The 27,457-nt window shown below is 50.4% G+C and overlaps 1 protein-coding gene across 3 annotated transcripts; it reads right to left on the reverse strand.

Annotated features, from left to right (window-relative positions):
• Positions 1–2,576: 2,576 nt before the first annotated feature.
• ATOH8 (atonal bHLH transcription factor 8) lies at positions 2,577–27,040 on the reverse strand. Of its 3 annotated transcripts, none has more exons than XM_061359775.1 (3): positions 26,490–27,040; positions 12,634–12,825; positions 2,577–4,201 (listed from the first exon to the last, which is right to left on the reverse strand). In XM_061359775.1, exons 1-3 carry the CDS (start codon positions 26,934–26,936, stop codon positions 4,196–4,198), a joined length of 645 nt encoding a protein of 214 aa, XP_061215759.1. In that variant the 5' UTR covers positions 26,937–27,040; the 3' UTR covers positions 2,577–4,195. The 3 variants fall into 3 exon arrangements, with proteins under 3 accessions (XP_061215759.1, XP_061215758.1, XP_061215760.1); XM_061359774.1 differs by lacking the exon at positions 2,577–4,201 and adding an exon at positions 11,367–12,067; XM_061359776.1 differs by lacking the exon at positions 2,577–4,201 and adding an exon at positions 25,480–25,586 and having other exon boundaries at positions 12,687–12,825.
• Positions 27,041–27,457: the final 417 nt, after the last annotated feature.

The raw sequence follows: 27,457 nt of genomic DNA on the forward strand, positions 1-27,457 counted from the left end.
CCTGCTGCTCTGCTGAGCAACAGAAAACCCTTGAAAGAAAGAAGAAGCTGGCTTTAACGGGCAGATTACTGCACATGGTATTTTTGAGACTCCATGGACATCCTTTCAACCCCTGGCAAGTTAAGCTGATGTAAAACCTGTCTTGAAGATGTTTGGATTTAGAGGTGTCTGTGCAGAGCAGGACTCCTCATGCACGAAGGACTTGGCAGCTGCGAGGACATTTATTTAACAAGCAGGTAGATGGTGACTTCTCCAGTACTTGGAACAAGTCTGTGGTTTCATATTCATAAGATGACCCTCACCTTGGTCCTCACCTTTGGTACCTCCCTGGCTACTAAATTCCTTCAGCAATTGTTAGATCAGAAATAAGGGGAAATGCTAATGCCCTTCACCCCCACAGCTGTGAGCTGAGCAGCGGATGTTGTATGAGCAATGGGTGCAGTGCTTTACATAGAATCAGAATAGTTTGCGTTAGAAAAGACCTTAAGATCATCCAGTTCCAACCTCCCTGCCATGGGCAGGGACACCTCACTCTAAACGATGCCGCTCAAGGCTCTGTTCAGCATGGCCTTGAACATTGCCAAGGATGGAGCATTCCCAACTTCCCTGGACAACCCATTCCAGTGCCTCATCACCCTCACAGTAAAGAATTTCCTCCTTATATCCAGTCTAAACTTCCCCTGTTTAAGTTTTAACCCGTTACCCCTTGTCCTATCACTACAGTCCCTAATGAAGAGTCCCTCCTCAGCATCCCTATAGGCCCCCTTCAGATACTGGAAGGCTGCTATGAGGTCTCCATGCAGTCTTCTCTTCTCCAGGCTGAACAGCCCCAACTTTCTCAGCCTGTCTTCATATGGGAGGTGCTGCAGTCCCCTGATCATTCTCGTGGCCTCCTCTGGACTTGTTCCAACAGCTCCATGTCCTTCTTATGTTGAGGACACCAGAACTGCACACAATACTCCAAGTGAGGTCTCACGAGAGCAGAGTAGAGGGGCAGGATCATCTCCTTCGATCTCCTGGTCACACTCCTTTTGATGCAGCCCAGGATACAGTTGGCTTTCTGGGCTGCAAGCGCACACTGAAGCCGGCTCATGTTCAATTTCTCATCGACCAACACCCCCAAGTTCATCTCGAGGTGATGTTATTGGCTTGGTGCGTGATTTGTGGTTATACATGCCATTCTAGTTTAATATGGCATTCAGCATCTGGGAAAAGCACAAATCCCACTGCCCTCTCAGCATCCCTTTGCATAATGAACATCTCCCTTCTGTCCCACAGTGGGTCCTGCACATGGTCCTGTGGGGGGGCTATGTTGTAAGGGTTCCTGTGCCCTCCCATCCAAGACGTGGAGCTGGGGGCTGGCACCAACTGGGAGCAAGGCTTTGTGTCTGCTGACCCTGGGGAGGAGACAGCACGAGGGCTGTTTTGCTTTTCCAGCAGGATAACAAACATCATTTCCCTGTTATCTGCAGGGGAGAGTGATCGCTCGGCATGTTTGCTAGGGAGGAGTGAGGCAAGGTCAGCTCTGTGCCTCGACTGGCGCCGGGTGCATGCGGGGCCAGGAAAGCAGTGTCAGCTCCATGGTGGTGGTCAAACTCATGTGTTCAGTACAGATTTACCCTCCTTGTTGTCAGAGTTGGTTGGTTGAAGTAGGCTGGGGAGCACAGTGATGTTATGGATGGCCATTGCTGCTCCTCTTGTCTCACTGGGGATGCAAAAGCATCCACACAGCCTCTTGCAGAGCCTTGTTCACTTAAACCAAGCAAACCAATTTATTTCATTTAACTTCTAGGGACTTTCTGCCTGCATTTACTAGAGGGCAGCGGTAGGGTGGGAATAGCAGGGAATGTTTAATCAAAGTGAATTTGGGGAATCTGTAATTAAGCAACTTGATCCCAAGGGTTAATGTTTCCCTAACCAGGGGGGCAAAGAATATTGCATGACCTAAAGCCCCAGTCGCAACCCAGTGATGCCGCCCAGCTTGGGACTTACGTATTTACAGCAAATGCCTTATCTATAGCTGGCATTGGAAGGGGAAAAAAGAGTAAATAAAGAGTATCAGCAGTATTGTATCGCTGACTCTGTGACTGCCTGCAGACCTTGCCTGCCTGCTAATTATTAACTCCCACAAACAGAGCCACTGCAGCGCTAAAATACAGTGGTGTTCCTCACATTAAAAATGCCCAGTGAATGTCTGACTGCTTAAAGAAAGAAATGCCCACAGGGCTTCCTTAGCAACAACCCCGAGCCACCTCCATTGCTCTTGCTCAAAACCCAGATGGGAAAGTTTTAGCAGAGCCCCATACAAAACCTGCAGTTCCCCCTTCAGGTCATCTTGTGATGCTGTTTTTGTGTTCTGCTGCCTTCCAGCTGCCTTTCTCTCACCGCATTCTGTGGCTGGGCCGCATTCACAAGGTCCAACTGCTTGTTGGCTCTTGAAAACAAATGGACTTTAAACCCAACCCCTTGCCATGGGTGCAAACAGTTCTGGAGGTTTCCTGCAGTCTGTGAGCTCAGTCCCTCTACCTGTTAGAAGCTAAAAGGTTGGGTTTAATGTATTGCAATGAAAGACAGGCTTCAAAACTGTGCTTTAATAAAGAAATACAAATGACAATCTAAAAACGCACTTTATTGGGCTGCTAATAATGACTGGCAGTGAGGGTGGAGGGGTGAGCAGCATAAGGAGCTCTTGGGAGGGGGCTTGGACACAGCCATCCCCTGTGCATCCCAGAAATCACATAGAAGACACCTGGAGCATCCTCACTGGGAGCTCGCCCGTCCTCGCTGGGACCAGAGGACTTGGCAGTGAGCAGACCATGACCATTCAGCCTGGCATCCCAGCCCCTGCTCTGGTGAGCTCATGTTTTGTGTGTGTGTGTTTGGGAAATAAACGGGCAGGCACTGAGGAGTTCAAGTTTTGTATTCATGTCAGCAGAACAGAGACTCTTCCCTTCCCCTTCCCACCCCAACCCCTCGCCCTCCCCAGCACCTGGCGATGCCCGGCCAGATCCACACTGGAGTAAGTCAGACACCCGGGACCCTGATTGATGCTGATGTCGCCAGGATGGGAACCTGGCCTCACAAATAACCTTTCCCCTTGAGTGGGAAACAAAACACATCCCCTTGGTTTGGTAACCTGCATTTATGTGAACACAGAGCTCTGTCCCCCCATCATTAGCAGATGTCTTGCATACGAACTGCATTACCTATAAAGTCTGCTTACTCCAAGCAAATGTTTCTCAATCTTTTCTTTTTACTTCAATTTGAAGTGAAAGGTACAGTATAGGATTCAAATGCTTTTTGCATTACATGGGTTTCTGACCACTTGAAAAACCCCACAGAAGAACAACTTCACAAACCTGAAACGCCCGCTGAATTGTTTTGCTGCGTTCCATCCTACCTGATGAACTTCCTTTTGATTTCCTTTCTTTTTGCTCCACATGGCACTTAACTGCTGCTTATTTATTGTTATTTATTTATTAAAAAAGAGTGAAATTCGCATCTCCTGTTTCAGCTCTCACTTTGTGTCAGTTATTTCTACCCTGTGGATGTGTTGCACGGGCAGGAACATCAGGGCATTGCCCAACAGGCAGAACTAGCCCAAAGAAAGGAGCGAACCTGAAACGCCAAAGCACGACTTGCTGTCATCCCAGCTCTTGCCTGCACCACATGCTGGCTCCAGGGCTGTGGGCAGGAGACATCAGAGGTGACTGACAGAAGGATTCCTAAACCCAGATGTGTCATTGGCCTGCTCGCCACCACCTCAATGGCACCTCCGACTTTTCTTTGGCTCAAAGATTTAACGTTAAGGCAAAAATAAGACACAGTGTAGAAGCTCCATCAAATCTTTGGCACAACAGCAACAACAACAACAACAAATTACTGTACACATGAGCTGAGAGGGTAACATTTCCCAGTTAAGCAAAGGGAAAAGTGCTAAATAAATTGCACGTACTAAAAGGTGGCTGGCTTAACAACAATAAGAAGCATCCCTGTCCTTGTTTGGTTTTTGTTTCCTCCTTTTCCTTTTCTCCTTTCTGTTCCAGAGATTAAGAAAGTTCCTTGGCCAACTGTCATCTCGAAAAGGGGTTTCAGCAAAAATGCTGCTTGCAGTCTTCATCTGGATCGTGCAACCTTTGCCAAGAACAGATGTAACTCTGGCTGGAAGCTCTTCTGAATCCTCCCCTCCTTGTTACTACTCCTGGAAAGAGAAAGATGCACCATCAGAACAGTGAACACATGGTGTCCTGGTGGCTCCTTGCAACAACGATCGCCTTGACTCACACTGGGTTGTCCTTGGGGACCATTGGCCATGGGTATGAAGACCTTTAAGAGTTGGGCTTGCAGAGCAACCCCCTGTAGATGCCACAACAGTGGCCAGAACCCATAGAGAACAGAAGGACTAGCAGACAGAGGGGTGAGGAAGGCTTAGGGTGGAAATACAAGGTGTGGGCTGCAGCTCCTGCCACAATTAGAAATGATGGCAAACACCTGCTTTTGACAAGACCTGCAGATTTTTGGGGTATATTTTCAGCTTCAGAAGCTGATTTTAGAAAGCAAAGGGTATTTGTGCAGGAGATGGGGTTTATGTCTCTATTTTAGTTATCCCATTCACTATCCAGCATGTATGGCTTCTCAGCCTAAAGGACTGCAACCTGTTCCTTGTGTCTGTGATCACACTGCACGTCATGGCTGTGGCAGATGTACTGGGATAACAGGATTTGGCTAGAGAGTATTATGGCCACATCCATTGGAAAACATACAACTCCAAAGCACAGAAGCTCCAGGCAGGGAAAAACCTCATCTAAGTCCCTTTTAACATTAAAATAAGCTCTGTGAATATCCCACAAACAGTCGTTAGCGTAGTTCAAAACAGGGTAAAATCCTCAGGGCCTGCTCTTTCATGAGATCACATCTCCGTTGTCCAAACTGCCTTCATCACGTGGGCTCCTAAATCCTTCTTTAAGTAAGTTAGAATTAGAAACTTGGAAACGAAATCCCATTTGTGGAGTCCAACCACTGTTTCTCGCTTTCTGCCAGTGGATTTAAGAGCCCTTCAGGGTGCAGTACAGCCTCTGAAGGCCCTTTGGACACGGTCATCAATTCCCTGGATAGATCAGCCATCCTTCTGAGAACCACAAAAAGGTCAAACTCCTTAAAGCTTGGCCTGAAAAACAGTTTTTCCTGAATCTGTTTTCTTTCTGTACTGCCTCTTCTTTTCCATTATTAGATATAGTAACATTAACGTATAAAATATTACTAACTGATGCCTATTTTATGGTTTTATTTATTTGATTACTATCAGTAGGGAGACCAACCATCACAGCTGATCATCCGTGCCAAGCTAAGGGGCAGAGAGGCCCAAAATCCACCTTGCCATCCCTTCCTGCACAGTGCACACCCTGGAAAGCACAGGATCGCCCCAGGACCATCAGGATTTCCCTCAGAAAGAGCACTGAAAGGGCCTAGGTCAACCTCCATGCAAGAAATGCAGGTCTCTGCTGAACCCTTGATCCTGGAGCTGGGGTCAGCACATCTGGATACATGGAGGAGGGTTTGGCCATTCAGGTCTGCTGAAGGACAGGATGGAGCCTTCGGCTGGCTGTACCCCAGCACATCCCAGCTCATTCCAGCAATAACAAAGTCCCCGGATAAACGTCACTGCACTGGTCCCAGCCCAAATTGGTTCCTCTCCTGCGTAAGCAATAATGAACTCTTCACATCTGGCACGCACCAAACCTGAAAACAGAGCTCATTATTGCAATTATTATCAATAAGGAGGCACCTCTGCTGACTGTAAGACACTACTTAGTGCTGTGTGAAGCAGAACATATGAACTATTGCCCTAATTCAAGGCTTTAATTGGGATTTGGGATTTTGAATAAATGAGGTTTAGATAGGAGAACAACAAACAGCCTTGTGTATCGCAAACGTTTCTGTTTCTGTTTGGAGACCCCTGAAATTATTCTCCAACAATAAATAATATATATTAATAACCTGTAATAGAAAAAGTCAGTGCTTTAATTTGTCCCACATGGAAAGAAATGTAAAAGAAGAAAAAGGAGGGAAGAAATGACCACTCTCATTAATATTAAAAGACAGTAGAGAGACAAATCCCCCCTGTTCCTGTCTGGAACAGCAGTCCTAGCAAGCAAAACCTTTTCCACGGCAGGAACGAATTACCCAGCAATAGCAGCCTTATGCCCTAAGCCAAAGCCATCGGAGTCACAGGGCGCCTCGTCCCCTCTTGTGCCTCTGGTGCTCTTTAAAGTGCTGAACAAATAGGACCTGAACTGCAGTTAACACCTCCTGTGTTCATTCAGTGAGACCCTACCCTTTAGCTCAAGGTGCTCAATGCTGATAAAAAGCACTGGTGTGTTTTGGGACTTAGGAAGAGGAGCCTCAGTGGCAGGTCTCTGCTCTGAAGTCTTTGCAGTTGGGGAAGATCAGCCATGGAGGGAGAAGAGGGAATATGTACAAACCAGCCAAGGGCAGGTAAGGGCAACCATGCCATACCTTCCAGGCGGATGAAATGGAAAGGGAATGGAGAGATCCCTCTGCAACACGAGATGGAGCTCAGCAGACCTTGCTGGCATGCTCAACTGGTCCCAAGGCTCTGCCCAGTGCTGGCCATGGGTTATGTTAGGTGGGAACAGGCTCCTTTCTTTCTCCCTCCACCCTTTCCCACTCCAGCCAGGAGTGTTGAAGACAGATTTATTAACCAGGGTCTGCTTTAAACTAATAATATCAGAAGTCCCATGGCTCTTGAATTTGACAACTGGCCCAATGACCTTGGTGAGTTTGCAGCATCCCGGAGCATTTCAACCTCTATAAATCAAAGCACTTCTGGAATTGAGTCAGCCTTTGTTCCAGGGCTTCTCCTGTCTCTTCTACTCACATTTTCCTTTTGCTGTAGTTACCTGATATCTGTGGGGTGGATCTTACCCTATTCTTGGTAATACCCTTGCTACTAAGGGAACGGATCCTTCGCTGGGACCCTGTTCCCACTGTGGGTATGAATCCCAGGCCCCAGCCTTTGCATGCTGTACTGTGGCTGCTCCAACACCCCTTTTAAAGCAAAGAGGGGTTTGTGGTGCTGTCACGCAATAGTGGGGTCCACATCACGTCCCTTTTGCAAGGAGAAGCTTTCAGCCCTTCTCTTTGGGATATCGATGCTCAGTCCCCAAATGGGTCAACACGGAGTGTGCAGTGCCCTCAGGGAAGCATGTAGCTGATGCTGCCTCCCTGCCCAGCGTTGGATGAACACAGAATCACAGAATAGTTAGGGTTGGAAAGGGCTTTATCATGAGCCCTTAGCCTCACACTCATGTCCTATTTGCAATTGTTGTTTCGGATTGCGGGGACGTATGTAACACAAAGAATAAGCACAGGAATCCACTACAGCTCTTACGCACCCTCACTATTGCCCCACCATCTTATTCTTAAGCAGGTCTGTTCCCTGGGTGTGGAATCCTTCAGGCAGCACAGGGCAGGGATAACTCGTGGCCAGGCGGATCTCCCCCCCCCCCCCCCCCCATAGGGATGCTGCCATCCCGCTGTCCTGCAGGCAGACGGACGGCTCCAAAGCGGGACGCTGCTCTCCTGTGGTCCAGCTCCTCCCCGGGGCCCATGGAGCTGGCGGCCGTGGGGAAGCAGACTGGCTGGCTGCCCGCTCGCGCCTGCAAGTCCTAGCAGGGAAATGAAGCTATTTTTAAAGAGGAACCTCTGCTAAGTCGAACTGCAGGGAAAGGGAGCTCAAACCTCATTATCAGACCCCCCTCTCCCCACACAGGACGGGAAAGAAATGCCATGCAGATCCTCAAGACTTTTTACTGTGCTGGCTCCAAATGTGTTCTAATAATCAATATCAGATGATCAATAAGAGCAAGCCCCGGCAGACGGGATCATCTGCTCAAGCCAGGGGGTGGGAGCTGTGGCTTTATCTCGGGGCTCTGTCTAAATAAATCACAAGCCATGATACCGTGTTAGTGAAAAAATATGCTCCAGGCGAACGGTTTCAGTGCCATACAAATCAAGCCTGCCGCTTCCATTTCTCTTCTATAACATAAAACCTGGTCACTCCTGGAAGTAAATATGCCGCAGAAAGCCCTCCTTTGAGTTTTCCAATGGGAATAAGTGTTACCTACAGTGGGAATTCCGCTTTTAGCAAAGTGGCAATGAGGCGGCATCAAGGCACGGCAGAACACCACAATAACTGTTTTATATAATGCAGTAATTACATACATAACGCGAGCCCTTTTAGCGCAACCAACAGAATGGCTTTTCATTCCATATACGCTCCTCTATCATTTAATTATCAGGGAATACATATGTATATATAAAGAGCATTTTTAATGTTTAATTCCTTGCGTCTGTGCGCATCCACACACACAGGCACCAACCCAAGAAACCAAATTCCAGCCGAAGACTTTTATTGAGCTCCAACTGCTCGCCTGTTATTCATAACCCAGTTTCCTCTCTCACAAAGAGACCTTTCGCATGGTTTGGGGTTTTTTTTTTCTTTGCAGTGTGTGTGTGTTATTTTTTTTCCCTTCTGCCTCGCTAACAGCTGCTCGCAGTGTTGTATCCTGAGTGATGATGAGGTTCTGAAAGTGTTTTTTTGGAACAGATGGCCAGGAGAGAGCTGGGGAATGTGCCAGCAGCGAGCTGGGGAATGCGCCAAGTCCTGCAGTGACTGAGTACTCCGGGTTCCAGCTCGCGTGCCTTTCCCCTGCCCTCTGCCCCAAGTGGCGCCAGCAGGACTTCCCAGCTCGCGCTCCGAACATCTGGAGTCTGCGACTGCCAGAAGAGCCTGGACGGGGGGAGGATGAGGAGAAAAAAATCCCTCACCCGTCGCTCCCCGCTCCGGCTTAGCTCCCATGGCCGCGGCGATGTTGCTGCCTAGCACGGGGGCTAAGCAAAGGCAAAGAGGGGAGAGGGGAAGGCAAAGAGAATGAACCTCACCATGGGAGAATGGGGTGGGCTTTTTTAGCACCGGGGGGGCGGGGTCTGTTCAGTGCTGGGGGTGTTTTATAAGGGTATTAGCAGTCGGATCCTGCTCTGTGAAGGGCTGTGGTTATGCTGCCTGGATCCCGTGGGATGTGGGGGGCTGCGGCACACACCTGTGCACCCACAAAAATACTGGTGTCTAGGGAGAGCACGGGGCCATGCACCCTGATCCGACCCCGGGCCATCGCGCTGCCTTCCTGCAGGGCACCACAGTTTGGCTCTGCTGGGAAAAGGCTATAAAAGGAGAGTGTGCAAAGAGCGGGCTGGACCCAAACGTGCACAAAATCTGTGCGAGGCTTTCAGGCAACCTCCTGCCACTCAGGATCATGTCCCATGCAGAAATGGGGTACACCAGGGATGAAGGAACTTGAATTCCCCCTTCTGAGCCACCTCCTTCCCCTGGTGTGTCCCCAGCTGCTGCTGGAGGATGCTCTTGGCTGAAGCCAAGGGCAGGTCCCCCCCTCTTCCCAGGGCATCAGTGTGGCCCCAGCAGGGTTCAGGGCTCTGCTGAGGGTGCCACAACCCACATCTCCAATGTGGCGCGACTCCTGCAAGCATGGTGAAGAGGCTTAGTTCGGATCACTTGTATAATCAAGCCAAAGGAATCCTTAAAAAATGAAGACAATCATCAGAATTCACCACCCCCCATGCAGCTTTTGTTTTTTAAAGGAAAAGGCATTTGAAGACCTTCAATTACCCCCTTTGCTGCTTATAAATGAGATCTCCCATCACCAAACACCCTCAGTCAAGTCTCAGTTGCAACAACTAAAATCACCGTATAACTATAGTTAGGGCTGGAAGGGAGGGCTTTTTCCCCCCCCAGTCAAGTTTGAAAGGCTAAAGACAACTTTTCTATTTAACAACATGGAGTGGAAAGAGGGGAAAAACACCCATATACGCTTCACATTGCAACAGCAAAGTCTGAACAACAACCCAACGTTAAGGACAACAGATAATCTGCCCTCAAAAACAAAGCAAAAGGAGACGCACGATCCAGCTAAGGCAACATCTGGAGCCCCTGCCTGCCAAAACAAACTCCAACCAGCTACTTTTTAGTGTGAAAAGCTCACGGTGCCACAGCACATCGCAATCAGGGAGCTGAGAGAGTGAGTGATAAAGGAAGAGACACAATAAAATGGAGATGACAGGAGATAAGGGTGCTGTGGACCCAGCGGTAGAGCTCAAGGAGCAGAGGTCTGTGCTCGGGCTTGCTGTGAGTCTTTTTAAGAGACACTAAAAAAGGAAACCCCCGAAACAACACCACCACAAACACAACAACCACCCCAAGGTCGGTAACTCGGAGGAACTGCTCAGTGAGCAGTGGTTTGGGAGAACTGATTAAAAACACACAGAGCTTAGTAAAAACGTGACTATGTCCAAATGAATGAGGGCGCGGTGATTTGGGGCCAAGGCATTGCATCCTCATCCAGCTGCCCATGTGAGACCCCCCAGGAGAGACATCCCTTCACCACCTGACATCCAGAGCCTGGATCTTCCCCGCACAGCCATCCTGGATCTATGACTTCCCTTCCTTGTGCTCATGATGCCATTGAGTTGCTTGGCTCAAGAAGAAAGGGAGATACCAAGATGAGTTCTCCCAGCACAGGTTTTGCATCCCCACTCCCACCTACCAGGAATTACTACTGGGTTTGGTACCTACGGGGTTTGGGTTCCTCATCAGCTGCGTGTGCTCTTGCAATCACCTGAGCAAATATAGCTGGAGACAAAATCACACCTATCAGCCAGGGGAATCCACAGGATGCCCTAAACTTGGATTTTCCCAAGCAGCAGAAGTACATATGCAAGACACATTACAGAAAGAAAAGCAAGGCAGAGCAGGGACCAAGACCTTGCCTCAGGTACAAAGCCCAGCTTTCTTTTTGGATAGGGCCTCTGGGGAAGGGTTAGGATGGGTTTCCTTCAAGAACATGGAGATAAGGCAGATTTTGTCCTAGTAATGCTGTTTCTGTGTGTCAGTGGTGACCCATTGGGAGGCAGGATGTGCCTATTAGAGTTTCATTGTTCATGCGCTCTCAATGGGTTTGGGGCTTTTCTCCACACATATGCTCCAGAGCAAACTTTAGAGAACAAATGCCATAAATGGAAGGCTTTTAATTCTTAATTTAATTTTTTTCATTAAAGATGGATCCAGCCCTAGCCCTCAGATGTGAACTCTCTGGGATTTGGAGCCATTTGAAATCTGGCTCTGCATTTTGTCTTCAAGCTTGCTTTGGTTTACATAAGCCAGGATAATGAGTCTCAGCTCACTGGGCACTCAAAAGCCTGAAGACCCACTCAGAAATCTACTGAAGCCCCAAAAGGGATGCTCATCCTCCTCTTCCATCTTGACTTGACCCAAGGCTCCACTAGCAATCTGCTGAAGCCCCAGGAAGGATGCTTATCCTCTTCTATCTCGGCTTGGGGGGACCTAAGACCCAACTCTCACCTTGCCCTAGGGTTAGTGGCATCACATCAGCGTCCCTGGGACACCACTGCCTGTGGCACTATGGACCCCACAATGAACCCCAAATTCTGGGCTATGCCCAGGAGCTCCCCATGCACTTTCCAGTTTCGGCCAGTGCTGTTGGCTGTGGTCAAGCAGTGCTGCGTCTGCCTGGCACTGCTGCTCCAGGGGCATAAACACAGACCATGACAGTGAGAGGAAGCGACAGGGAGTGTGCTATTGTGCTTATTTATAAACTAAATTGTTGTAGGATGATTTGTTGGGCTAAAGAGGACGAAAAGTGAGGAAACCTGCCCGAATTGGAGGCAGATCTTAATGACACCGGGGAAGGAGCCTGCTCCCCGGCTCAGCTGCCCATTCATCCATTAAAATCCTGCTGATTTATTATCCCGCCTGACAAGCAGGCCCAGAATGCAGGGGGAAGTTCAATTCAAGTTTACAAAACTCTTTTTGTCATAAAAGCCTGAACAAAGACATCAATCACTCCTTTAATTCACCCATGTCACTCTCCGAGAGGAAAACTGGCAGAGCGCTCCGCTTCCTCCTCCCGCCGCTTGACGATGATTTCACCTAATTGGTTCAGTGTTAAGTAACCTAAAGGAATGTGGGGCGTAATTAGATTTAACGTTGTTTCCTCAAGATACCCACATGTCCTTCAGGTCATACATCTTACTAATGTGTTTATACATACAACGTCTCCATTAGCCACTTTTTTGTTGTCGTCGGGGCGATTTTTCTCGGAGATAAGTGTTAGATTAAACAAAACAGAAAACACAGGCGGGCGACCGTGTTTTTATGGGCTCCAAAAGGCAGCTCAAGGTTGGTTTGGTTTAACAAGTAACAGCCCCAAGATGACTCTAATAGGATCATGCTCATGTTTAAACACACGATGGGCCACTAACGAGAGGAAGAGCCCAGCGCGGAGGACGGGGAGGAGAGAAAAGCTTTTGATTAGAGAGGAATGCAGTTATTACAAGATCAGACAGATGGAGGAGAGAAAGCAAGAGGGAAAGGCAAGGGATGAAAAAAACCCAGGAAATATCCAAGAGATTGGGAAAGGAAGGAACCCCCTTTGGATTCCTCCTTTTTATTTCCTTATTTTTCCCCCTTTTGTAACTTTTCCCGTTATTTGGGGGGCGTTGGGGGAGGCTGTAACATACCTTCCTTTTTTTAGATCTTCCTTCTGCTTGTAAGGTCCTAGTGCACTGCTCCACGCATTCAGAGAAGCTCATGTTACTGTGGTCAGCACTGTAATCCAGGTCTGCTAGTCTGGCCAGGGAAAGGATATAGTTACAGGCTATTCTCAAGATGGCCAGTTTGGACAACTTTTGACCATAAGAATAGCAGGGAACCTAGAAAGGGTAACAGGGAAAAAAAGAAGAATTAATTAAAAATTAGGCCAGATAAACAAAATATCTTGCTTGAGGCATGGCAAAACAACTGTAGGTTATTTTCTTAGCAGTTTTTAACATAAATAGGAACTCCAGCGATAAAAGGCCATATGGTCCCAACAGGTTTTTAAGAAGAACTCCCCCGCTGCTCTCCATGGGGATGAAAGCAGCACGAAGCCTCTTGATTTCAGCAGGGCAGTTCTGCTTAAAGTGTGATGGCAGGATACGGCCTGGGATGTCTGCCTGCTGCTCAGGCTGCTTCTCAGAGGCCCTGTTTGTCTCAGGAATCTACAATCCCCATGCCACCCAGTTATTCATCTTGAGTAACTTACTCCTGCAAGTAGCTCCAATGCCATTGTAGGTCTTGCAAAATAAGGCACTAAGGGGGGTATGAGCAAATATATCACAACCTGGTGGGTTTGTGCTCAAACAGCATCACTCATGACTTCCAGCCCATGCAAAACCACAGTGCTGTTGTAGGAGCAGGACTTGGAGGCTGTAATTCCTACCTGCCGAAACAACCCATCACGGTACCTCACCTCCCAGTTCAGAGCCTGGTTCAGGGCTCTGGCCACATCTGATGCAATTTATTTCTTTACCCTTGAAGGTTCCTAGTGTAATGTGAAGCATTCAAACAATTCAAACTAAACAGTGTGTGCCTAAATAACTGAGCAGCATACGTTTCCTGCTGCACAGGGCTGGACTGCTTTCCGATCGTGACCCACCAAAGCCCTACGTATAGGCTCAGTTTTGCACACACAGCTTCAACGTGTCCAGCTTAAAGAGGGATCTTCCCCTGAGTTCAATAGGCCCGGGGCCCCGCTTGCTAGTTTGCAAAATTGCTAAAGGTCATTGAGCCTTTAATGCACAGGAGCCTATCGCCTACGGGAAACTGGAGCCGGGCATTTATCTGAAATCCATCCTAGCCACTCATGTTGTCTGACCGCCCGTCAATCCTAGGTTTTCATACTACATCAATCACTGGAATACCGCAGTGTCCCTCTACCATCTGCCTCCATACCAGTCTCCATCTTCCTCATCCCTCTAGGGTGTCATGCTCTGTTTAGGGTTGGAGAGTTTTTAATGCTTCTTGCCATGCCCATGCCTCAGCTTTTCTCCAATACGCTCCTCAGGTATTCCGCCTGGCTCCAACTAACCTCAGCTCCATGACCTCAGCTAGATGTGTCTTCCCAGTATCCAACAACCATGATAGATGGTTTTTGCCCATAAATTAGTCTGATAAGCTGAACCCCTGCCAATTTTGAGCACCCACAACATTCTTTTGCAAAGTTTGCTTTATGTTGAACTTGGCTCTTCCAGTCTTCACCTGAAGCCCCCCAGATCCTGTACATGAATAGAGGACAACAGACTTATTCACCTCTATTGTAACGCACGTTTTTTTGTCCTCCACCATCCCTTCAGCATCTTTTCCAGGAGAAAAAGATCAAACCACCTTAGCAGATGGGTGTGTGGAAGCCATTCCATACCTTTGATGGCCCTTGCTGCTCTTCCCTGAACTTTTGCTAGTCCTTTTGGAGCTGAGAGGATTAGAACAATGCATGGTATTCATGTTGTGGGTGCTCTGTGGATGCATCTATCTAATAGATGCTATGTTCTCTGTTTAATAGTCCTTTTCTCTTAACTCCTGATCTGATTTGTGACCACTGCCAGGCATTGACATGAGACTTCTGTTGAACCATCTATAGAAACCCTGAGGTCTCTCTTCTCCAAGATACTGGTCAGCTCAGGGTCTGTTGCTGCATATGTGGAATCTGTTTGTTTTCCCATATGCATCACTTTATCTACATTGTATTTGTTTAATCTGCCATATTATTACCTAGTCACTCACAGTCATAAAGTCCCTCTGCAATTCTTCTTACCTCTGCTACCTTTAGCGAATAGCAGCACCTTTTGGTGGAGTATTGCCAGCAAACTTCCCATTGCACTGCTCACCCACTTTTCCAGGTCATTTGCAAACACACTCAGCAGCACAGCTCACACAGTGTCAGACAGTGGGACTTTTGAGATCCCCAACCCAACTTCCCGCTTGAAGCAGCACTAAGATCAGAGTAAGACCTCAGTTTGTCTACTCATGAGTTCCCTCCCCGTAGAAACTAGCCCTTTTTCCCTTTCCTCCATCCTCTGCCTGTTCACCAGTCACTAACCCACACTCCTGTCCAAGATGCTCAGTTTCTTCAAGCACTTCTAGGGGAGGAGCTCTGCCATAATACTTATGGAAATCCAAACCAACTACAATTGGTTGGATCATCCTTATTCACAGGGATTTTAACACTGTTGACACTATGGGCCAACTGACTTGTATGCTACAGTCGAGGTGCCCACCAGTATCCAACCTTTCCAGAAGCAAGCCAAAAGGCCTCAAAGAGCCTTTTTTTTATACATACAATTTGCTCCTGCTACCCCTGATGAGGCAATGAATCATTGAATAGTTTGGTTTGGAAGGGACCTTTGGAGGTCACCTAGTCCAACCCCTCCCTGCAATGAGCAGGGAATCTATTTATTCCCTGGGAATACCCAGTGTCACTGCTGCATTCTCCTCAGGTTGCAGCTGCACAAAGCAAAAACTCTGCTGGTAACACCAACCCAAAAGGGACAGGGCTACTTCCACGTTCCTCCTGCTGGAAACATCACTGGGTCCCATGGGATTCAAGATACACTCTGTAAGACCCCCTTTCCAAAGCTGGCAGTCAAGGAAAAGGCAAGGCTGAGGGCTGTCCCCATCTCTCCATAGTGAATCAGTGGGGTGGCTGGAAATGGCTGGAGTCCATTTCCATGGACATGCTGGAAAAGAGCACAAACGGCCCCTTTTTGACAGACAAAATCTCTCTCTAAATACTCATCTTCACTTCTGCAGCACAATGCACGCACCAACTGTGCTTGCCCTCAGACCGCAATACCTGGCCCCCAGATGCAACAAACTGAGAGTTATTTTGAAAGCAAGAGCTCCAGGCTGCAGGAACACCCAGTGTAACAGTGGAGATCCCAGATCAAACAGCAGCGTGAGAAGAACAAAGCAAGATGGAAACTGGAATGGAAGGATTCAGTGAAATGTGGGAATAATTTCAGAATTAGAGCAAGAAGGAAGTTAAATCGAGTGGAAGGAAAATAGACCACGAAGTCCTTGAGGCTGATGCACAGACGCTGTCCAGTTACAACATAAGAAGGCAGAAGTCTTTTTTTTCCTCATCTGTTTTGCTCTTTTTTTTTGTGTTATAAAAAAAACCATCCCAAAACAACCCAAAACCAAGAAGAAGGAACAAAATAAAACACAAACTGTTCCGTAGGACGTTTGCTACTAATTGCAAGAAAGATCTCAGTGCTAACACAGCTGACAAAGCCCTTGACTGGGATTACACAACACTCTTCCAACATGCTCCAGCAAAGTCCAAACTGGAGCTGCCTCATGCATCCATGGGAAGAGGTTCACCTTGAGCAGCTCAGATACCATTGTGATGGGTGCAGGGCACCAGTACTAGGACGTAAGAGTTTTGCCATGGTTACAGTGTTAGAATAACTATTTCATCTGAACCCTCCCTGTCTTGGCTCAGCTCCTGCCATTTTAATGTTTCCTTTTGAATTAAACATGGGAAATTGAGAGAGGAATGAGCCACTTAGTTCAGATCCAGATACAAAGCTTCCCCAAGTGTATGTGTGGGGTGGTGTAAGAAAGTGAACTTTGATTTTATTCCTTCTTTAACATAAAGCCAATAGAGAAGAGGATATAGATTTGCATAAGCTGGAGTGAAGGGTATCGATGACACACCTGGATGCCAAGAATCTTCGACATCCAACCCAAACCAAAGCAAGCATCCTAGAAATAGGAAGAATGCCTGATGCTGGTGTGGCCACGCAGATGTAACCCTCCCAGCTCCCATGGTACATAGATTTTCATCAGGAGGTAATGTGAGCAGGCATCCATCGCACTCCTGGTGAGTATCAAGCCCTTTCCTTCCATGACCTTCTTGCTCATCACGCCTGAAATGAATAAACACCAGTGCTTTGGTGGGAGAGCTGTGAAGACAGGAGCTGAGCAGATCCATTCAGAGCCCAAGGGAAGCAGGGGAGAGCTCAAGTTCCCTTGCAGTTAATGACAATCCCTTATCTGACCCCACTGGTTTCTGCCGGGCGGCAGCGCAGCTCACCATCTATCCTGCAATATTTGCAGTGATTAAAAGGAATTAGGAAGGAACTGCAACTGAAATTTCACACTGATCCGAAGGAATGCAGCTGTCTGCTAGAAAGCAAAGCATACTGGCACTATCCTCAGCACTGGGAGGTCAGCATAATAGTGGGCTGGGACCAGCAGGAACCAGGGCTTCAGCCAAAGGATGTCTGTTGGTTGTGTCTGAGAAGGGCTCTGCAGAGTCTCATGGGTCTTATCAGTGATCCCCAGGCTGGCAGGGGCTGAAGATGAATGCTCTTGAGACATATTCCTGTGCAGAAGAGCCCTTCTTTGGCAGGAAGATAGGATGGGATGTGCCCTAGCAGGTCTTTTCTATCCTTGCCATTTTCAATTCAGAGGCAGTGCCCTTGGATGCTCCCTTGAAGTCCATGGGAAGCCTGCTGCACGCTTGACTGGAGCAGTGCTCAGCCCACAGCCAGCCCTCTCGAGGGTCACTGTCATCCACTAGTGACATGGTCTTGGGGTTTATTCACACCCAGGACACAGGAAAGAAGACAGTGGGATAAGGCTGGGGAGCAACTAGAGAAAAAGATAGCTGAGAGGGTAAAATAACCACCCTGGCCATAAGAGGGTGCAGGGTGTGTTCACCATGATGGGTCCATGGGGAACAACCAGGGGCATACCATGGACTTTAGAAGCATTAAGCCAATTCACACCACTGAGCTATTGGCTGGGTAGCTCTGTCTTTATGAGTAAGATACAATTTATACGTCCAATCTGAATGAATATGTTGGAAGAAAGAAGGGGTTTGGGTGCTGGGGGTCCAGACCCCTCTGTTGTTGTGCTGGAAACAGGACTTTGCAGCACAGATTTGCACATATCCCTTCCACATGAAGGTCACACAGGGCAGAATAGGCCCTCCTGGGTGAAGCAGGGAAGACAGGGTGGCTCCAAGGCAGAGAAACGCCTTAGCATAAGCTAAGCCCTCCTGAGAGCTAGCTCCTCCCCAACATGCCGTATTTAAGCTGCTGAATTTACCTGTCTGCTAATCCATCTGGTTTATTTTTATGCTGGGAGTTAAAACACATCAGCCTCCCCCTCGGGAGAGCATCTGGCTGCCTCTTCCCTGCGTCTGAACACCATAGAACTGCACTGTCTCATTGCATGTGCTGTGCCTCCTGCCAAAAATGCTTCCAGAAGGTTCATACAAATGTCCAGTGCTTAATAGTTCTGGCTCTCATACATCCCTCCTTCCACTCCAGAGCGAGTCAGATGTTTCCTGGGGTTAAGGCACCGCAGGGGAAAGGCAGCAGGGCTGCTGGTGTTTCCTGTGCACAGGGGAAACCTTCCTCTCACCACCTAAGGTATCTCCATGGCTGGTGTATGAACTACTGTGAGGAGAAGGGGAAGTTGTGGATGCCCCATCATTGGATGTGATAAAGGCTAGATGGGGCTTTGAGCAATCTGATCTAGTGAAAGAAGTCCCTGCCCATAGCGTGGGGCTGGAAGTAGATGAGCTTTAAGGGTCGCTTCCAACTCAAACCAGTCTGTGATTCTATCAGCCTGAAGGCCTTATCCAGATGATCATCGTCTGTGTTACATCATGGAGCATATTTGGGAAGGGTGTGGATCCAGCTGTTTCATTTCCACCCAGTTCTGGATGGAGAAGTTCCTACTTCTGAAGTTCCAACTTCTTGGGGGTTCCATTGGTTGATGGGCTAGTTGGTGTGTTCAGATTCACCAGCAAGGGACTTGGCTTCCCTACCTTGCTCCTTACAGCCACATGCCCTGAGTCTTCCTAACATCCCAGATGGGATATGATGATTTACACACTGTTTGATGGGAAAGCGTGCAAGCATTACCGGGATGTCCTTTCCCAGTCCTGCCAGTCCCCTTCAGTGCAGTTGGTTATCAGTGAGTGGGTACGGTGATTGCAGTAATGGCATCATGGAAGCAGTTTCCATGGCGTGACTGAACTTAGGACCCAGAAGAACCACAATGAGCCACCAAGCAACTTGCAGCTTAGCTGCCTGCAATACTACTCCCAGAAGCTGCTGAATGGCCCTGGCCCCCAAACACCCTCCTCCTGCCCATGGCACAGCAGCAGCCAGCTTCCACTGATGGCTCCTCCATGCCACTGGTGCTCACTACACCAAACTGAACCTTTGGGGCAGCACAACACGGGTTTGAACCCAGCAAGGCCAGATCCTGCTTTGTGGATGTGCTTCATCTTCAGCTAGATGCTCAGAGCCCTGTTCAACCTGGCCTTGAACATTGCTAGGGATGGGGTATCTACCACCTCTCTGGGCAACCTGTGCCAGTGCCTCACCACCCTCATAGCAAAGAATTTCCTCCTTATATCTAGTCTAAATCTACCTTCTTTTAGTTTAAACCATTACTCCTTGTCCTATCACAACAAGCCCTACTAAAAAGTCCCTCCCCAACATTCTTATAAGCCCCTATAAGTACTGAAAGTCTGCAATGAGATCTCCCTGAAGCCTTCTCTTCTCCAGGCTGAACAAGCCCAGCTCTCTCAGCCTTTCCTCATAGCAGAGGTGCTCCATCCCTCTGATCACTTGTGTGGCCCTCACTCCTCTGGACCCTCTCCAACAGCTCCATGCCTTTCCCATGCTGAGGTCTCCAGAGCTGGATGCAATACTCCAGGTGGGGTCTCACCAGAGCAGTCACCTCCCTCAACCATCACTGTGCCAGTTGCTCCCCTATTCCTGCCAGCAATAGCAGCTATTTCATACCATGGGCATGTGGGGCTTTTGTTTCTCTGCCACCAGGCTGCAGCGGTGGGAACGGGCAGCCCTGTTCTAGCCAAGCAATCACAGCAGCTTCAAAGCAAGCCTCATCCCTGCCTCGCCACAGGCAGCAGAGCATCCAGCCAGGGACCAAACCTAGCTTCCAAACGCCAACAGGAACAAAAGCAGCACTAGTCCCGACCCAGGCGCCTTCGCCTCTTGGGTGGGTCCATGCTGTCAAATAACCCAGCTCCCGGTTCCCTCCCAGCTCCTGGCTCCCCCATTGCTCACATTGCACAAACATGAGTTCACTCCTTGGAGCGAATGAATTGGCTTCCTCCAAACAAAACCTAGGTGTGGTGCTGGGTGAGTTCACCCCAGGGATCTCTTCCAAATGGCAGTCTGGTTAATGCTGCCCCAGCACTGGCTCCGCTCCATTTTGGACAGTCCTCCTGCAGTATCCCCGGATGTTTTGCACCGCCAAAGCCTCCTGCAGATCCTCAGGGCATGCAACACACACTCTCAGTATCATGCATGAAAAATACCACGGTGCTGGGCTGCAGCAAAGCTCTTATTGCAGGCTCTTTGAACCACCTCCCAGAATAAATCACTACACAAAGGGCTACTGCAGTATCACAGGAGAAACCCCAGGGCATCTCCTCTAGAAGAGGCTACCCTCAAGCACTATAGTGGGGAAACACTTTGAGTGACACTTTAGTAGTGGTCACCATATCTGAGGTCCAATGGGTCCAGTTCACCTGGGGAACAGGACAACAAGCTCCACTGGAGCTAGTGGCATTACACCAGTCTTGTCTTGGTGTTCTTTAGTCAACAGCCACTGCTGGGCAACACAGGGGTTTCCACTCCCTTTCTATCACTCCTTAGACTCAGGAGCTGCCCCAAGCCCAGCTCAAGGAGCACAACACTCCCGCAGCACACACATGGCTCTGCTTGCATCCCCGCACCCCTGCTTGGCGCAAGGGACAGTGCAAACTGGGACCGGGGTGGGATATATCACTTTGTGAACACGCATGGCATGGACCGAAGGACATTCAGGAAGGGAAACAAAGAGCCTGAGGGAATCTGCTGCGAGCTACCATAAAGTGTCCCACCTCCCCACCACAGCCCAGGGAGGAATTTGAGAGCGGATTAAGGCAGGGAGCAGAGGCTGGATTCAAAGCCCGACAGAGAAAAGCAGGCTCTTTCCTCTGATTTCAGCAGGAGCTGTAAGAAAACACAGAGGTTAACTCGGGGTGGCTGCAGCAGGCACAGCAAATACCTCCCGACAGGAGCGGGATTTGTAGCAGAGGATAAAATCAGTTAGGCAGCAGCCAGGGGAGCAAACAAACCCCATTCTTGGTGACACACAGGCATTGTTTTCAGGATTTTTGTCCTTTTGTCTGGTTTCTCCCTTATTTTCTCTCCCCTCGTGTTGCTTCAGGCCAGTATTTTGTCATCTTCTTTAGCTGTTAAACCACAGTGCCACTCAGTTCTTCCCCAGCCAGGCTCTAAATAATCCTAAGCATCACTCTGGACTAGCTGAAACCACCGAGATGCTCCAGTTAACACTGTGCTGTTTGATAACGACGTACAGCGGTGGCACCACACACTGTAAGCAATGCGTGGAGGATGCTCCAACTCTCCTGAAGCCCAGCAGCATCTCTCCAACTGCCACTGTGGAGCAGAGCCAAACCTTCCTGCTGTCACCCCCAGGGAGCTCACTGGGAGGCTGGTCTTAAGGAGCTGTGTTTGAAGGCATCATAGGGCTTCCTGCTGGTGGGATCATGGGGGGATGAATCACTGGGAAGAGGGCTGGGAGATGTCAGCAGGTGATGGAGAAAAGCTCTCAGTCTTCCCACCACGCAGTAAGGACACTAGTCCCATACAGTGTCCCGCCTGCAGAGGTGACAAACCACAGACGCCTTTGGGATGACACACAAAGAGGACAAGCACGTAGCGATGCATCCCCAGAATAGTCACAGCCTCCACTGGCTTGTGGCTAAGGCACTGCTCAAGCCACAGGCCCTGCCTGACTTGTCCCTTCGAAACCCTGCAGACAGCTTGCCCTAATGCCACCTTACAGCAATGCAACCTTCTCCCATGGCCTTGAGGCTGCTGCTCCTGATGTCCCACCATGCTCAAACAGGAGAGAGCGGGGTATTCTCTGCAGTGATTTAACACCAAGCCACAGCAGCCACACGCATGCTGGCAGCGAAGAGTGAAAGGATGCTGGTGTGGGGAAAAAACCCTCTATTCCAGCAGCTAAAAGGCCCCATAAAACCCTAAAATATCCCCCGAACCCACATGAGTGAGGAGAGCGAGGCTGTCAGCTGCTGAGGCTGGGAGAGCCCTCGTAATGCAGTGGTGAAAAGATTTAGAGGAAAGTCAATATACTTCAAGGGAAAAAAAATGTCTGTGGACACATTTGCTCGAGCTCGCTGTGGCTCCATGCTTTGCTGTCTTGAGGAGGAGTTGGACAGCAGTGCTCCATAGAGAAACCAGATGTGCAAGAGTAGGCAGGCTCCAGATGAGGAAGGCTGCTGTGGTTGTCTCTGTCCACCGAGGGAGAGTTTGCTGCCACCTTAGGGTCTGTCAGCACAGCTGAGCAGCTCAATCACAACCCCTGTGAGTGCTATGGGTTGGTGGGAGTTGGTTTGCTCGGGTGCCCACTGCAGCCTAACGGAGAAGAGCACTATCTCCTCCTGGCCAAGGCCTCCAGGAGCAAACTGGTGGCTAAGTTGATGCTGTAATAACTGTTCAGATGGCTCTGTTTCACACTTGGGATGTACTGGAGTAAGCAACCCTTGCTGCCAAAAGGAATTTGCAAACAAAGAATGGAGCCAGTGTTGCTGGCAACCATGACCCAGCCTGGGTAGCAGTTGCTTTGCAGATGTGCAGTGGTGGCATCGCATCTTGTCTCCTCTGAACAGTTGCACCGCTTCATGAACTGGAACATCCACAAAGGCACTTCAGATGGAGGAGGAGATGACCCTTGGGCTCTTGTGAACTCATTGCTGCGACTCCTCATCAGAGATGTTTGGGTTCATTGACCACCCACAATGGCAGAGAGAGGAAGAGAAAAATGACAACTCACCATGTCACTTATGGGAGGTCCGGGTGCAGCTGGGACAGTTCAGCTGGATAGCAAGAACTCACTGACCGGCACCTACCAGGGCGTCTGAGGGCAGACCAGTGCTCCAGGTAGGAGCTGCCCAGTTATGGGGACTGGAGCTGCACCCACAAGGGACACCCAGAAAGGCAGCAGCAGAGGGACAGCAAAGTATAGCAGAAGTATCTCCACCATGTCAAAGTGGTTTAGAGCCCGTGTTTCCCATGGGGAGCTACTCTGTTACTCTATTAGCCTCAATGGAAGGGTCACATGGACAAATGATGCTCCGGATTGAGGGGGGGAAATCTATTCCAGCCTGAGCACTTACAAGCGCCAAGATTAAGGGGAAGGAGGTGTATCTCAGGAGCATCTACTCTTGAGTCCCACTTCAGTGCTGCAGACCTATGGTGAAGGCAGCAGCTCCATACAGAGAGAAGGAGAGAAATCTTCATTCCCAGTGGCCATAACACCAAGGGGCAAGCACTACAGCAACGGCACATCTCTCCCAACAGCAGCCAGCTTCCTGTCTGCATCCCACCTCTGAGGTGGCCCTGGCCTTGGAGGCGAGCCGGGGACAGCTTAGCGCTCAGGGACACGGCTGGCTTAGTCTCTTTGGTATGCAACAACTGTGGTTGGCTCTTCCTCCATCAAGAACTGGGGAAGAAAAAGGAAAACAACACCCCTTCCTGCCATCTGGATCGCTAGACAACACAAGCCAAAACATGTGTGCCATATGTACACAGCTGTGCAGCTCAGGGATGCCGCTGTCAGCCCATCTGCCCCGCACGCTGCGTGCCAGTCACTCGCCCTGGGGTGGGCTGTTGAGATGGGGAGGGTGTCCTGCATGACTTCCCCTTCTCCTCCTCCTGACCAGGCATGGATGGGCTCCCTTCCTACAAGCCTAGGGTTTTATCCCATGCTTACCAGCAAGGATGGGCATCTCCAGTCCCATGCATCCAAACAGGGTGGGAAAGGGGATGATACCTGCATGGGTGCTGGGTACCGGTGGTTGAGTGGGGCTCCACATCCAGCACAGAATCGCTTCCCAAAGGGGCTGGAGCTGGCTGTGTGCAAGCACTGCGCTCTCCTGTGCTCCTCTCCCGCCTGTCTGCAGGGAGGTATCGGTTTCAGTGCCTCAGGAAAAGCCTCCCAGCTGCTTAAGGGCCTGATACTTGATGACAAGGAGGGGACGGAGGACTAACCAAGGAACAAGAAGTAAACCGAGGTCTGCGGCTCTTGCCACAAGGGGGTTGCCTCCTGCATGGGGCTCAAGGCTCTTTGTACACTTATGGATGTGAACAGCTGATGCTTACCCAAAGCAAGAGGAATCCTCCCTATTGCATTTTCCTCCTCAAACACACCTCTCCGCGCCCCTGCTTCCCGCTGGACATGACAGAACGCAACATCCTCTCATCTGATCCAAACTGCTCCTCACAAACCCCTTCCGCCAGCACCGGTGTGAACGATCTGAGTGACAAGCCAGCGCCGTGCGTATGTTCCATGAAGCTGACTGTCACCTGATGTCACGTACAGCACCAAGCACGCCGCTGGCAGCCCAACAAGGAATGAATGCAAATGTCATCCAATGATGGTCGGGACAGCCAGCCCACCCCTCAGCAAATTGCTAGGAAGACCTCGCAGCAAGCGTTTCCCAGAGAATGATTCCTTTCTCTCCGCAGCGCGAATACAGCTCTGCCTGTATGTTCCTGTGCTGACCCTGGAGACCGGCTTTCATGGGAACAGAGGACAGCAACTTGTTCTCCAGGCTCTTTGTGCTCTCAGCTGAGTCCAAGGCTGAAATGATTTATGAAGGCAGGGCCAAGGCCAGGAATCTGAGGCTTTTCAAGAGTTGCCCATTTCCCAAAAGAGTGCTGCTTTAATTTGTTGCTTGCCTGACTTCTGCTTGAGGCTCAGCCTGGAACAGGATTGCCAGTGATTTGGGAAATCAGTGCTACTTCCCCTTGCGGTTTTGGTGGTGTAGATGTCTGTCCACGGAGAATTAGGCTGACACTTCCAAGCGTGCTACACACAGTCGCCAAACAGCCAAGATATGGAAGCAGCTTAAAGAAACAAGATATATCAAGTCTGGAGTTTGCATCTACAAGGGACGGCCTCTCATCACCGGAGGGACAGCATCCAGCGTGGGCTGGATTACCGCGATCATAACAGAAGCTGTCAGATCCCACCACCGTGCGGTGATTTAAAATGCTCTGATTTAGATGCTTGTTGGCAATTCCCTTCTGACATACAGCCCTAGTCTTAGCTGAGGTTGGAGCTGGAAGTCTGTTTGCAGCAGATGACAGGAAAGGATTAACTCTTGGGGCGCAGCTACCCAACAGACAGCAGTCACTGAGAGGGGCATCATGCAGGAGATGGGAACAAGCAGAGCTCCTCTAAGCAGGCAACAGTACTGAGTCTTAAAGTCCCCTAGGGAATGGCTTGGATAAGTAATGTCTGAAAGATGGTAGCCAAAAGCCTGAGTGTGTGAGCCCTCCTGCTAGCAAAGCGTTCTGCTCCCAGTGGGCTGGAGGGACCATCCTGGGAGAGGTGATGCTCAGCATCACTCCCCATTAGATCCATTTGCAGCTCACAGCCTCCAAGCCCTGTCTACACACCTGGGATAGTCCCATCAGCATTACTGGAAAGGCAGAAGAGCTGGGACAGCTGGGCTTGCACAATGTGACAGCACATCTTTGTCTGTCAGTGAGCTGTTACAGGGTGCCTACACAGAGAAGGAAGCACAGGGCTGATAACAGCGGCCAGGGCACTGATTTATGCTTGTGGGAAAGATACAAGAACCAGATCTATCCTCACCTTCCATAAAGGTGGGAAGGTGAGGGAGGGGTTTTGTCCAGAACCTTCATTTACCTTTCAGGAGGTTCACCCTGCCAGTGAGAACGCATCTATTACCCTTCACAGGAGACCACAAGCATTTTCAAGACCTCTCAACAAGGAAGCCCAGCACCACACATACTTCAAGCACACACTACTGTAAAAACCTTGGGAAACCAACTGGGACCACAACTGAACTCTGCTATCCCTGGCAGACACAGGACACACAGAAAGTTTCAGAGGTGGCTGCAGGAACCTCAAAGACCCTGACACAGAAGTCAACGGGAGTTTGCTACTGCCCGAATTCCAGGTGATCCCTTTGAGTGAGCCCACCCCGGCAGGAGAGCTCCAAGTACACGTGCTCTTGGTACCAGAGCATCACCCAGCTCGCAGCGTGGCCAAGTGCCTCTCTGCACCCGCTGCTTTCACTCGGAGGGCTTTCTCTGTTTTGTGTCATTTCCCACCCTCCATGCAGTTCTCTCTCCGGGATGATGGGGGGGAAGTCCAAAAGTTCCTAACTGCAAGCAAATTAAAAGCCCTTATTTATTTATCCTGAGTGTTAGCATACTTGCAGGGCTGGTACTTCCAGGCATTTTGAACCGACTTCCCCTTCTGTCAGGCGTCCACTCCGGACTGCTCCCTTTAACCCACCCTGACCCCAGGGCAGAGCAGCCGCCGACAGCGAACGCGGGGCGGAAGGGGGTGTGTGTGTGTGTGCCATTTGCCCAGCGATGCCCTTCGCCATCCGCGCACCCTTTACGCGCCCGTTCCGCGGGGTGCGGGCGGCAGGTACCTGCTTCCGCAGCGCCTCGAAGGCGGCGCTGATGGTGTGGACGCGGGTCCTCTCCCGGGCGTTGGCCAACAACCGCCGCGTCTGCTGCAGGGCTTTGATCTCCGGAGAGACTCCGGACGCCTCGCCCGGCCGCGGGCGCGGGGAGGCGGCGGGCGGCGGCGGTGGCGGCGGCGGCGGCGGCGGCGGCGGCGGGGCGGCGGGGAAGGCGCTGGCGGCGATCGCGGCGCTGCGCGGCTGCCAGGCGGGCGGCGGGACGGCGGGGGGCGGCGCGGGGTGGCTGTGGTTGTGGTGCGGGGCGCGGAGCCCCGTCCTCCTCCCGCTGAGCACTTTGAGCTCCACGCGGAAACTTTTGCAGCCGTGCTTGCGCCGCAGCCGCCGCAGCCCCCCCAGCTCGGCGGGGCACAGGCGCGGCCAGGGCTCGCCTTCGGTCAGCGGCGTGCTCCGCATGGCGCGGAGCGCTCAGCGCCGGCCGCTCCGCCGCTCCGCTGCTGCTGTTGCTGCCGCCCCGCTGCTGCCCATCTGCGCCGCAGCGGGCTCCGGCCGTGTGTGTGTGTGTGTGTGTGTGTGAGTGTGTGTGTGCGTCCGCGGCTCCCCGCAGCCTGCCTCCCAGCGCCGGCAGCCGGCCCGCCGCGCCGATGAGCGGCTTTAAAGAAACAGGAAGGCTGGGCTGCCGCTTTTTTTTTCCCTCTTCCCCAAACAGCTGTGCTGCCAATCTCCTTTGTTCATCCCCCCGCACCCCTCCCCTCCCACCCCACTCCCACTTTCTTCTTTAATCTCGCTTTTCCATGCGGTGGAAGAGAAATCCTGCCCCCCGGAGACTCGCCGCGACCCACCGTGCGCGCTTCCCTCCCGCCCCCTCCCCGCTTTGCCTCCCCAGGGGAATCCGTGGTTTGCTTTGGTTTCCAACCCGGCTTCATCCCTATCGCTTGTTTCCCCCATCCCATCAAGATCCTCATCTGCGAGGCGGG

Source organism: Neopsephotus bourkii, unplaced genomic scaffold (assembly GCF_033783945.1).
Source record: "Neopsephotus bourkii isolate Nb327-2 ecotype Australia unplaced genomic scaffold, CSIRO-AGI_Nbou_v1 NB_994, whole genome shotgun sequence".
NCBI lineage: Eukaryota > Metazoa > Chordata > Aves > Psittaciformes > Psittacidae > Neopsephotus > Neopsephotus bourkii.